This window comes from Poeciliopsis prolifica, unplaced genomic scaffold (genome assembly GCF_027474105.1).
Source record: "Poeciliopsis prolifica strain line A6 unplaced genomic scaffold, Auburn_PproV2 SCAFFOLD024, whole genome shotgun sequence".
NCBI lineage: Eukaryota > Metazoa > Chordata > Actinopteri > Cyprinodontiformes > Poeciliidae > Poeciliopsis > Poeciliopsis prolifica.
The window spans coordinates 1424488-1438471 of NW_026562399.1; the positions used below are offsets into that span (position 1 = coordinate 1424488).

Sequence of the window (13984 nt, forward strand, 5' to 3'; positions counted from 1 at the left end):
AAACATGTGCACGCATTAGCTGAGAAGTTCCCCCCCTTCTCCTTGTCTTGTTTTTCAAGGTCTTGTCGAGCAGCGCAAAACGCCCCGGAGGAATATCATGGCGACGTGCGATGAAATTTTAATCAGGAGGAAATGGGGCGGCACGCTTTTGCTTCTCTTTAGTAGAAATTTGCTCAGATGGACTCCTGCTGCTTGTCAGACCCAGATGTGACACACCGTGGGTGTCTGTTTGGGATGGAGTAAGAAAATGCGAGGTCAAATTAAGGGAGGGTTGGATAGAAAGAAGGAAATCGGGAGTAGAGTAGCTTGGGTTCCTATATGAAGCTCCTTCACACCATCATTCTATATTAGGAAGCCTTTCGTTCATTGTGCAGCCTGGAGCTTTTTCATATGTCCTTTCGACTTAGACAGTTGGATATTGCATAAAGGGAGGCTAAAGCAGGGCACGTAAAAGCTTTCATTGGAAGAGTCAGGATAATGTGGGCTAATAAGCTAATTTAATGTCAGCAGTAGCATAAATCGCAATGCCAGAGGAAAGAAGTCGCCACCTGCATTTTGTCAAGCAGACAGAATGAGTTTTGCTTTGGAAGAAAACTGCAGTGATTAATACATTATAGGTATTCACAATGTATGTAACCCAAACCGGCTCTGTAACCCTTTAAAGACTGATAGAAGGCAGAGCTCTTGAAAAAACCCATCATGTCTACTGTGCAAGCCAATGTTTTTTTTTCTTTTTCTTTTTGTTTTAGTTGTTTTGGTTTGCAGTCAACAGCAATCAGTGAGATCCACTGGATGCCTAATCAGGTTTAATAAATTTATATATATATATATATATATATATATATATATATATATATATATAAATTCCCTTCTCACCCACCGCAGGTGGTTCTTATCCTCTGAGCTCGGGTCCTCTACCAGAGGCCTGGGAGCTTGAGGGTTCTGCGCAGTATCTTGGCTGTGCCAAGGACTGCACATTTCTGGACTGAGATGTCTGATGTTGTTCCTGGGATCTGTTGTAGCCACTGCTCCAGTTTGGGGGTTACTGCCCCGAGGGCCCCGATGACCACAGGCACCACTGTGGTCTTCACCTTCCAGGCCCTCTCCAGTTCTTCCCTGAGGCCCTGGTATTTCTCCAGTTTCTCGTGCTCCTTTTTCCTGATGTTGCAATCACTTGGTATTGCTACATCTACCACAACGGCTTTCCTCTGTTGTTTATCCATTACCACAATGTCTGGTTGGTTCGCCATTACCATTTTGTCTGTCTGGATCTGGAAGTCCCACAGGATCTTAGCTCGGTGTTCTCTACCACCTTTGGGGGTGTTTCCCACTTTGATCTCGGGGATTCCAGTCCATATTCTGCACAGATGTTTCTGTACACTATGCCTGCCACTTGGTTATGTCGCTCCATGTACGCTTTCCCTGCCAGTATCTTGCACCCTGCTGTGATGTGCTGGACTGTCTCACGGGCCTCCTTGCACAACCTACACCTTGGGTCTTGTTGGTGTGGTAGATCTGGGCCTCTATTGCTCTGGTGTTAGGGCCTGTTCCTGGGCGGCCAGGATGGGCCTCTGTGCTGTCCTTGAGTACAGCTTTTCCAGCCATTGGTAGGATTTACTATCAGCCACTTGGGTTATTTGCTGGTGGTACATCCCATGTAGGGGCTTGTCCTCCCATGATGGTATCTGGCACCTCAACCTCCGTTCCCTGTTGTCTGAGACATTCACTGAGCACATTGTCTGTTGAGGCTTTGTCCCTGATGTATTTATGGATCTTAGTTGTTTCGTCCTGATTCTCACACTCACTAGTCCTCTGCCTCCTTCCTTGCGGCTCGTGTACAGGGTGCTGGATTTGGGATGGAACCCTCCATGCATGGTCAGTAGCTTTCTAGTCTTAATATCTGTGGCTTTTATCTCCTCCTTTGGCCAGCTAATTATTCCAGCAGGGTATCTGATTACTGGCAGGGCATAGCTGTTTATCGCATGGATTTTGTTCTTGCCATTGTGCTGGCTTCTCAGGACTTGTCTTATTCGTTGGAGGTATTTAGCTGTGGCTCCTTTCGTTTATATATATATATATATATATATATATATATATATATATATTATATATATATATATATATATATATGTATAATGACATGGATAAATTTCCATAGGTGAGTGCCATTCTTTATCAGACTTCACTCACTTCTAAAACAAAATAAATTGTCAATGTACATTTTAATAACATTTTTGCTAAAGTGAACTCTTGGCAAACTTCAAATTAAAGATTGTCCAGCAAGGTGAAGAACGTTTATTTATATAACTCAGGACACACAAAAGGCACACATAAATCTAAGCAAAGAACATTTTAAAGAATGTGAGCTGTAACACGTACAAAGTTTCACCGGGGTGACCTGGAAATTGTTTAGGTTGTCAAATGAAAGAAGATCAAGAATGGACCCTTGAGGAATCCCCACAGTGATTTTTTTTTTTTTGTTCTTCAAAATAATTTTTTACTAAATGGCATAATGTAATCAGTCAGATCAAAATATGACTGTCTAATATTTACTGTGTTTTTTTATACTTAGATATATTTGTCCCAATGTTTTACAAAGAAACAACAGTCATACATAACCTCCATCTAAAAACTCTCAGCTCCATCATGCATTACATTGCTATTCAGATTTCTGTTCTGCCAATTCTGCATTTGGATTATTAATTCACTGAATGTTATGCACTCAGTGATGTCACATGTACTTAAAGTGTTTGACTAATTGTTTCCCCCCTCTTTTTTGAGCTAATTATTTCTCCATTGTCTTGTGATCCAGTAATCATGACACGAAATCACTGAAAAGCACTCTGCGTGTGGAATGAGTGAGTGCAAGAAATAACAGCTTCCGTCTTTGTATGCCGAGCTGCGACATATTTCTGTATGTGTGTGGTTGTGTATAGGAAGCCTCAACAGAGTTGATTGTCGCAGCATTGATATTCCCCTCACAGGGTTGTCAAGCATGAAATAGAAGAGTGTGCTTTCTGTGGATGAACTCTCAGCAGAGCACTGTTAGATAGTGAGTGCTGAAGCCTTGGAGAAATAATGTAGCTGAAACAGATAGTGACTTAGGATCAAGGGAAGATAAATCTTATTGAATGTGTGGCATGGTTGAAAAACCAGAGAACATTTAATTCATTTTAAAACCACGTCCCTCAAACTCCATTTTGATTATCTTTTTCTTTTTTTTTTTCTTTTCTTGTTTTGTGATTAATTTGGAACTGACTATTGCTTTTGTTGAACTTTTTTTTGGGAATAATAATAAAAAAAATCTTCTTTTCAAAACCATGTGTGTTAATTACCCTGTCATGTTAAATTAAAGCTCAAGATTTACTTTGCCAGATTCAGTATTCTTGCAAAAATGTTGCAAATCAGTGTGTAAAGACATGCTGAGTCGCATCACTGCTCTGTTTTGTTGACATCGCCATAACCTTATAACGAAAGCATGAGTGATTAATTGAGATGCTGGGTCAGCTTGTTCTGAAAACTGGTTGTGTCCACAAGAACTTCTGTTTCAGTCAGAAATGCTTTGGTTGTTTGGCTGTAGAAACATTCTCCCAACATTCAAAATCTGTGTTTAACTTCTCCAATACCTTCTTTCATAATTTATTGCACTTAGTTTTCAAGTAACATACAGCGTGGTAGAATTCCCTCCCTGTGAAACTTGTCGCTACAACTGTAAACAAGTTACATGAATTAAAGCAAAGTATTGAATCAAATTGATTCCCTCCAGACATTTTACGGTCAAGTTATTTGGTTATTTGATGCTCCATCAGCCCTACTTGAGAGTATTTTTCTTTGCAGGGGGTGAATAGGGTGGGGAAGGACACCAGAGTGGGACGCGATGGTGTACGACGGAAAGACTGGCATGACTACGAGACGATCAGAAGAGATGCTGCTCGATCTGGTTGGTTCAAACCATCTCTTGGTCCCTCCTCATGTTTCTCTTATCCACACCATGTCCTGTTCTTGCTGTGATGTAAATATAATGTCAAAATATAGTTTACACCATTAACCACGATCACCAACTGGGCGTAATTTACCACTCCAGGGAAATCAGTTTATGAATGAACTTAAATACAATAGTTTCATACTATATGAGCCATAAAGACTAAACATTATCTCATATTTGTTTAGGGAAACTAGAGTAATTTCTATTTCATAGATCATACTTCTAGATGACTTAGCTTGATTAGGGTCTCTGGGCATCCAGAATTGGATTTTGTCTGAAATTTTATATGTTTGGATATATTTGTCAGCTTCTCTAATGGCAGGGGAAAATGTTACACTAAATGATTTTTAGACCTTTGTAGTGGTAGATAAAATCAGTTTTCCAAATATGGGCTGATCTTTACTCCTGACTCCGAAAGTATTTAATCTAATAATTTTACTCTTTTTGCATTTCTTTGCTGTCCTGTAGGTTTTAAATAGTCCCTAAATATTAGAACCTGTCTTTGTCTTTGGGGGGACTTCCTTTTATGAAGCTATTCTGCATCAACACAATGTAACACAAGACATACATTTGTTTACCCTTTGAGGAACAAAAAAATAGCTACAATAATTTTTGAGGATATTAAAACTGCCTTTTTTTTACTTCAAGTTCAATTTATTTTCTGCCTAAAAGAAAGAAAACAGCAATAACTTCAGTTTGAGGGTTTTAACTGCCATTCTGTTCATGACATGATGGTGTGTGCACATGTTTTAGGAAACGGTGAGCAGGGGAAGCCGTTCCCGCTGACGGATGCTGACAGGGTGGATCAGGCCTACAGGGAGAACGGCTTCAACATCTACGTCAGCGACAGAATCTCCCTGAATCGCTCTGTCCCCGACATACGGCATCCCAAGTGAGTTGAGTATCAGCGTAGTCAACAGAAAGTTTAAAACTTTTCTTGTGGAAAAACTTGTGAACAAATATTGCTTCCAATCAGATTTGCTTATGTAATATCATAATTTGCAAGGCAGTGGGGTTTATCTGACTTTGGCTCTAAAAGACTTTAGGTGTTGCCTTGAAAGAGACATCAGTTGTTATTTTAATGTCTACAAAAAAAAGGAATGAATGCGTATGTCTTTCCATTTGCCAGAAACAAAAAATCTCCTAAACCAAGCAAAGGCCCAGAAGGAAACAATAATACAATTGTACAGTAATGCATCACAACTCAAATTCTTTTCTTTTCTGTATCTTCAAAACTACTGCTACTAATAAATAACCTGCAGCATATTTTAGTTCACCCTCTATGTTCATTACATTTAATAGTGTAGTTTGTAGAAAATAAATGGATTAGAATGGATTTTGAAATTGTTCAAAATCTTAACAGCTGGGCGCAGGTTGGATTTTAAAGTGGAAAAGAAAATGTTTCTATCATACATTTAAAACTTGATAAGTCCAGGCTTTGACCTGTATCTATGAGGTGATGGGTTTAAACCTGGAAGCTGTTAATTTTACTTGCAGAGATAGCAACTTGTGCAGCTTGTAGTTTTTCCAGTTTTGCTCCTTTTTGTAGTGTAGGTCTGTGTGGCCTTTAAGAAAATTCGTTTTTTTTTTTTTGTCCTTCAATGAGAAGTGTTTAGTAGAATTTGCCTCCTTTATTTGTTATTCAGTAGAGGTAAAAGCTGTGCTGAAATACACCCCACTGGAGGTAGTGCTTTATTAAATTGATAAACAAAATTTTAGCATCTTGAAACTTTAAATATATTTTTAAATATTTATTGGCACTAGTGGCAAGAAACTCTGAAGTGTGTGAAGAGAACCCATTCATACATTAACCTTTGTCACTGTTGCAAAAGGTAGCAATTGTACAACTATTTATTTTACAAATCCCAGATGATTTAGCACACGTTATTTCAAAGCTGAAACGTGTCTTGGTTTGAACTGCAGTGTGCTTCTGTTCTAAAACATATTAAATTACTTTAGGCAATATAATGCAATTTCACTGGTGTAAACGAACATTCCTGTAGCATTAGATTAAGTAGCATTATTTTGGGTCAGTTTCATAGCACTTTGTCTGTGAAATTTGTCCAAAAATATCTGGAGCCTGACTTAGTACTGCAGTGTGACTTCTAGCTATCAGATGTTTGCAAATATAAATTAATCTTGGATGTTTGGACTTTTGCAAAACTTTGAATTTAATTTTTCTGAAAGAACTATTAAAGATTTTTTTTATTCAACCTGAAATTTAAATGTAAAATGAAATTTTTTCATAAAACATTTACAGTGAAAAACAAACACAAACCATTAAATGTTGTCCCAAGTGGCACCAAATAACAAAGCTTCCTCTCTTTTTGGATAAAAAGAACCAACTTTCAGAAGTTATTTTTTCTTTTTTTTTTTTTTTTTTTTTTTGCTAATGTTCTTGTTCACATTTAATTTCCCTGAAGATGTTAAAACTCAGCTTTCCAACAGATGAGGTCTTATTAATGATATCCACCTTATCTTAGTTGGCCATATCTGCCGGTAAAATGGTGACAGCACAGCACAAAAGAACCCTGCACTTTTTAAGACGCACACCTCACTTTACCCCAGGCACACACAAAAAAAATTATTTCTCAAAAAAAATAATTACACCTTGGGCTGGTGTGTGGAGTTTTATCTGAATCAGGGCTGAAATGGGCCACGGAGGGCCAAACATCTGCAGGTTTCCATTCCAGCCAAAGACCACAGCAGTTTATTTTACAGATTGGCACTCCATCTACCAGAGAGGGGAGAAATTAATCACCTGCTGAAGTCATTCATTGTATTGAACACATAAACACTCTTAGTTCAGTTGGTGCAGGTTATTGTTGATTTTCTAAAAAAAAAAAAAAAAAAATATTGTAAAGGAGCAACAAGGGAAGGCAATCAGAAAAAAGATGCATCTATTGGAAATAGACATTTTGTAATTCCAGTCTGGGGTGAAGGTAGTGCATGTCTTATTTATTTGCTTTCCTTATAAAGGCATGCCGTTACTATAAATAAGAAAATGTTCTTATTAACTCACCTGGTTAAATAAAAATAAATGAATGAGTAAAACATACTGTGCTTCTCACACATGAGACTATTATCTTCCCTGATTAGGCAGAAGATAAAGGATGGATTAATATATGAACATTACTGCATACTCAGTGTCTATGAATTAACTGTGATAGATCAGTGCCATAACTTTGAGATTTCCACATGACTGCAAATATTAGCCAATCCACCATCTTCCATGACAGATAACATTAACCTGAAAGCATATAACTGATCACCTTGCTGTGATACGTTTGGCTGAATGTTTAGACAGCACTTTATGCCTCCATAGAATTAACATATAATTTTCTAAATGTTCTCCAACTTTCCCTTTTGTGCTTTCCCTTACTTTGTTTTTAAAAATCTTAATATGGATAACTTTGAGTCTTCCTCCTTCAACACAGAGTTGTTGAAGGACAACATTTGCTGTCATGTGACCTGCTGACATTTCTATAGGGTACGTTTGCTAATAAGAAAATAAATATTTAGTTTACCGACAGGCAATCACTGATCAGGGCCTGTCAGGATAGATTCAGTCCAGATAAATTAGCAGTTCTAAATGAAAAGTGGCAGATTTTTGCCACCAGCCCCTTTTAACTGCATCTCTGATTCACAGTAGGCTCTTCCAAACCTGAGCAGGTTGATGCATTTAAAAACTGTTCCTGCTTAGGGACCACATGAACATGTGATTGGAGTGCAAACAGATGAGTTTGTTCCCACAGACCTGTGACTTATCAAAAGAGAAGTACTGAAAAAATAGAGCAGAAACACTATAAATACAGCCGTCTAAGCATCTCCAGACCTGCTGACCCGCTTCGTCTCAGATCAGCCTTCAGCGCCTTCCTCTACCTGACAGGTGGTTCTTTCTGACCTCCACTGTCACTTTCATGTGGAAAACAGTTTTAAACGCTTTCACTCTCAAGGTCCCCTCTTTACGTTTTATGCTCTCTCTCATTTTTATCCCTCAGACTTATAAATCTCCAACATTCTGTGACCTTATGTGGGTTCTTTTTTACATCAAACATGCTTTCCATCCCACGTGCCGCAGTCTCCACCAGGGTGGTGTCACTGAAGTGCACTCTATCAAACAGATCCTGTTATTGCTCCCATGGTGCAGCTGTCAAAAAATTGCAGTTCAACTTTGCAAACTCAAGGTGGACTAAGCAGTTTTTATTTATTTATTTTACTGCAGTAACACTCTGAAAAGCCTGACTGAAAATGCTTAAACATCCTGACCAAAAATATGCCTTCATTTTGGTGGAATTTTAACATTTTCACTTTGTGAAACCGTCTTGTGTCAAGACATGTCATCACTCTCTAAAGAGTGGTTTTTGCTTTTTCTGTCATGGCAAGATTTAAATGAAAATCAGGCTCAACAGAAATGGTTTGGGGCTTAAATCTTTTCAACAGAACCAAGTTATTGTCAGGTTCTTGGACCGACAATCTGGATGTTGGCATCAGTTAGACCAGTCGAAGCGACAGGAGAGTGACAGTTGTCTGACAACCGTGTGCCACCTGGGTTCTCCGCGAGCCCATGGTCCTTCCTACAGCTTTCATTCACTTGTCTCGCTCACGCTTGCTACAAGAATGATGTGATGGAGAATCGCAGCGAGAGCCAGACGAGCCTGAGAGCCTCCGAGGTAATTACAGTCTCTGCAGATTCCCCTTCTGATCTCACAGAGAGTGAACAGACAGGAAAGAGAAAAGAGAAAGCAACTGAAGGGCAAAGCAGCAGGTGGTATGCTTCATTACATCCTATTAAAAGAGCAACACATTGTTCAGGTTGGACTGCTGCAGAGCACAGCTATACAATTAGGTAAAGGCCAGTGTCACAGGAAGGAGAAGGCTTCTTTTTCTCTGTCAATTAGCATTTCAAATATGGCAATAATGACCTTAAAAATAATATAAAGAGTAGTAATGACATGGAAATGTTGTGTCCAACACGGTTATTATAGCCTATGTAATTCCACTCTATTGTCATCTCCCTTCTCTGCTCTGTCTGGGATTTCTCCCATTGAGCTGGATTTCTCTGGCTGAGTATCAGGTGAACCAATTAACAAAAAGAAGTTTTAGAATGGAAAAACCAAGTCATATAGTTTGTGTTGGCCACACGTCCAAGTATTTAGCTATTGAAGTCAAGACATTTTGTGTAAGACATTTTTTTGCAGGAAAAGATTTTGTGGCTCTACTTAATTGCGTTGGAGCATTAGATGTTACGGCCAAATGTGATTTCTTTGTTTCTTTTCTATTCTTGAAGCTCAAATGTTTTTTTGCTTTTTTTCAATTCAAATCGTCAACAAGTGAAAAACTACCTCTGGAGTTTTAAATGTGGCCGTTCAAATGAAGCCTCCTCCTGAAGTGATGCTATATAATACTAGAAATGAATAAAATATCTTCACCAAATTAATTTATTTTATTTATTTCAACAATGAAGTTCATGGATTTATTACTCAAAGCATGATTTATTTCAGGCATTTCTACCTGTATTCTTTTTACAGCTAATAAACACTGATAGTTGACCATCTCATGCTTAAAGCTCTGTACACAGTCAACTCTTTCCCCTATGGAGAATCAGTAGCTTAGGTTCTGTCATCCAAGAGTAGCTCTGTCATTCTTTCTATGAAGCAGAGATCAGCCACCTTTTGGAGGACGTCTCATTTTTCTGATAATCATCCATATCTCATGATCTAAAGGTTGGAGTCTATATGTAATGGTAAATCACCAGTCAGCTTTGTGTCTCAACTTTTTCTTCGCATTGACAGACTGCAGCAGTGCCCCAGTCAGTCTATCCATCACTCGCTCTATCCTTTCACCGCTCATAAACTAGATATTGAGATATTTGAACTCTTTTGCTTGAAGCATATACTGACCTTCAACGTAAAAGGAACCTTTGCCATTGTAGAATTTTGTCCTCAAACTCTCACCCTTACCACTTTAGACCCAGCTGCACACCTCTCCAGTCCTGAGAACAAGCTTCAACTACTGCCTAGATTGTGGACACAGCTTTTGCTTTGAGCGTACATGGACTGGAAAATCCTTAAACCAACCCCGGCACTCGGTGCATACATGCCACACCCCACAAGATACCTTGAAGGAAACGGACACAAATCTTCTTAAGACTCAGAAAAATGTATGACTCCCTTAGCAATTCTGCAAGGGTGAAAATATGGTTTGCTGTTCTAGAACTCAAGACTAAACCCATGTTTCAAAAGCCATGCTGAATCAGAGATTCTGAAATCAGTCACAGATGTAATGTCAAACACTCTTAAGTATTAAAGTATAGTAGTAAAGAATGTAATAAAGAAATGGGATCCCTTAGTAGTTAGAACAGTTTCTGATTTTCTTGCAAAAAAATCTGGACCACACCCATCCATGTCTGTCACTCTACAGATATTTTTCCACGCTTGTTTGAAACATCAAGTCAACCATGACAGCAACACAATGTTCAGAACATTCTGCATCTTGGCATGAATCTTGTGGACTGCTGTCTACACGTCCTTAAAAACCAAAAATTTGCACAAAATATTGTGTTACATGCCGACCTCTTTAACACATCTTTGTCTATCTTTTGTGTGTGTTTGCAGCTGCAAAAAGAAGTTTTACTCAGAGAAACTGCCCAACACCAGCATCATCATCCCGTTTCATAACGAGGGCTGGTCATCTCTGCTGAGGACCGTTCACAGCGTGCTCAACCGCTCTCCTCCAGAGCTGATCGCAGAAATCATTCTTGTCGATGACTTCAGCGATAAAGGTACACATGGAATGCAAAACACCCAGTCGTGCCCACACAGACTCTCATTAGCACAGCTGCCATTGTTGGGATCTGAGGATAATGTTTGTATTTTTACTGGACCATGTCTTCTTTTTTATATCTTACTTTGCACACAGACATCTGCTCATGCTCACAAATTACTGAGTCATTTGTTTGCCAAGTCTGTTGACTGTTAGACAAATAATGATCTGCTCAGAAATAAAAGCACCAGCTTGTTTCTGCAGGGGAGCAAATGGATTCTCTAGACACTTGTGTGTTTACTTCTTAAACGAAACAGGAACATACAGACATGCCAGTGAGTCACAGCTTTTGAGACTCATCCTGAAGGTCTCGTTTTGGATACACAGAATATTTACAACATCAGAGATGTGAGACATTTATTCATCTTCCCTCAACATGAAAGTGGCCCTGAATGGCCATGTCAGTCTTCCTTGTCTCATTTGCTGGAAAGCTACATGTTTTCAAGATTTGTGATGTATAGAATTTCATTCTTCACTACTAAAATGTTTGACAAAATCTTCAGATTTTGGTTATGAATACAAAGTATGGCTTCAGTGAGGCTATTTCCAACCTCAAAGAAATGTCGAGTGTTGGAAAACATTTTACAGTGGAGTTAAAGCTTGATAAATAATGTCCGCTATCTATGTCGATTCCACTGCTGGAAATTTGAGCAGTGCATTCATAGATTTTGCCTTCCCATGCTTCCTTTTAGTTTGCATATTTTAGAAATGCTCAAGAAACAAATCCACCAATAAGAAACGTTTCCTAGAATAAATCGGAGAGATTAGATACTTGTTCTCCTGATTAGATAGTAAGGAGAACAAGTTCGCAGGGCCAGTTCTTTACTACACCCACTGAAGACTCCTCCACTCGGTGAAGTATTGAATCGGTGCCCTACCTCAGCATGTGCACAAAGTGCACTGAGAAGAGCTTTGACCTGCTAATATCTTAGCTAGTTTCTGATAACAGTCAAATCATTCTTTTAACTACTAAACTTTATTTGAACCTGCTCCTAATGCACCATCTACTTTTTCTTTGAACTGATAAGATCTGTCAGTTTTTTTAAATATGCTAACCTTTTCTAACTTTCATTTTTTAAACAAACTATCAGCGTGAAACCTACAGTGATGATGTGACCCTGTTGCTGTTGGCGAGGTTACTGCAGAATAATAATACAGTTTGTCTCACAACGGCAGCTTAATCGTTTTGAACTCTGGAGTTAAGCTCCAGCTTTGAACTCTTGCATAATAAATCTAAGGACAAGTGTGGCGTTATCAGAGTAGATGTGAGAACAAGATATTCATCATGGGCCCGCTTCATAGAGACTGCAGGAGGCATAATTTCCTGTTCTCTTTCCTGTTACCTTAGATATTAAATAATGTACTGGGGTTATACAGGGAGAGGGTGGGAAAGGGCTTTTTATCATGACTTCAGCAGCTAGCTGCTGTTTCGTTTTTCCAGTGCTCTCACTTCCATCATCATGGTGTGAAAATCCGTTAGCTCATCGTACCCTGGCCCATGTCTTTAAATGACACATTCGTTTTGTTGCCTCATCAGTGACACATGGATAACACCAATGTTTTTCAAAGTTTTATTTTCTGGCTGGCTAATTAGTAACCACTTCCCGCATTATGTTGTGTAATTATAGCCTTGCTGCAGAGGGTTGTTTCAGAACATTAATATCATAATTATTGCATTTGTTTAGATTTGACTCTGAGGATACCTGATGGTTCGTATTTGTTTGTGCTCTTGCTTAGCTCGGTTGTAGCGCTCCTTATGGGGAAGGAAGCACTGAGCATGAGAGACATGTCTGGAGCATGACCTAATGAAGTAGACTAACATTGGCTTTGTTTGTCATAACACAAAGTTCACATCAGATCCTATACATTTTATTTCTCATTTCTTTGCACTTTTCTTCCAAACGGATATTCTTTTTATTATTTTAAAGTGGTTTTGATCAACAGTTGCTGATTTTATTGCATTATTGTAATTACAGTGCATTTCCATTCCAGATTATGAAATAGACCAAAAAAAGCAAACTTTGCTCTGCTTAAAAAGTGGGGCTCAGTTTGGCTGAACTGAACTCTGGTACCATTTAAATACATATGCGAACACCAAGTGCACCGTAGACTGCTCCAAAAGCAGGAAAGGATCTATTGCACAGTGCATTCTGGGTAAATACAACCAAAACAAACGTGGAAGTCTGGCTCTTGCAAGATAAATGGCTCTTGGTGTTTTGCCAAAGACGAAAGAGAAATCTTGCAACCACTAAAATCTGATGCCTTTCTATTTCTGTACGCATTTTGGGAAGAAGATTTTCGTGTCATTTCCTTCAGCGGCTCTTGGTGCAGCGCCATCATTTGTGGGGGTTGAAGTGAACTGCAGCATCTGAAAATGCTATAAAATATTGCAATTTTGGTCACCAATTGAACCAATAAACTGTATTTAGAGCAAGTTTGTGGTATCTTGCTCTAGTATCTGTACAAAACTACTGTCACAGACTTACTATGACTGAGAGGGAAAAAAACAGGTTATATCTGTTTTAGCTTTAGTTTATTATAAAATAAGTAGCTTCACAAAGTATGAACTCCTTCCTTCTCTCCTTTTTTGTTTCGTCATCTTCCTTCTTAACTTGAGAGGAAATGGTTCTTGTTTTTTTTCATCACACCTGCTGAGTTGTTGCCTTGCAGCTTGAGCAGTATGAAGTGGATGAAAATAAATATAAAAACTGTGAATTTAAAGAAAACCATAGTGGAGCAAAAGCTTTTTTATTTTTTTTCATTTGTGTTGATCATTTATTTGTGTTGGACTGAGCTGTTAACAAGTATTAGTCAGGAATGCTACAGTAATTTTAATCCTTGCGGTCGAGCACGTAAAATGAAAGATTAATCGAAGCGGATCAATCTGTGCTTCTAGGTTGAAGATGTACTTGAATTGGTTTAGAAACACTGGATTGAATAAATCATTTCATGAAGTGGTTGATGGGCAGAGTGAAGGTGAAAGTGGGTGGACTAAGTTCTCAAGTGGAAGAGAGTTTCCATCATCACTGTGGGAGTGATATGCAGGATATGTATCATTATTAAACTGAGTGGGCAGAGCCTACACACAAATTAAACACCAGGCAACTCAGTCAGTGCTCCTTCAGAGAAAACACCATATGCATTCACCATTGTTGGCCTTTGGAATTTGAGCAA

General features: G+C 38.7%; 1 protein-coding gene across 1 annotated transcript in view; it reads left to right on the forward strand.

The window, feature by feature from the left end:
* Nucleotides 1–13984, forward strand: part of LOC129370576 (polypeptide N-acetylgalactosaminyltransferase 10-like) — a 90977-nt gene that overhangs the window by 32088 nt on the left and 44905 nt on the right. Inside the window, exons 2-4 of the mRNA XM_055046647.1 lie at nucleotides 3838–3940; nucleotides 4739–4877; nucleotides 10603–10769. Of these exons, the coding sequence (XP_054902622.1) occupies nucleotides 3838–3940; nucleotides 4739–4877; nucleotides 10603–10769 (409 nt within the window). The remainder of the gene's footprint in view (nucleotides 1–3837; nucleotides 3941–4738; nucleotides 4878–10602; nucleotides 10770–13984) is intronic.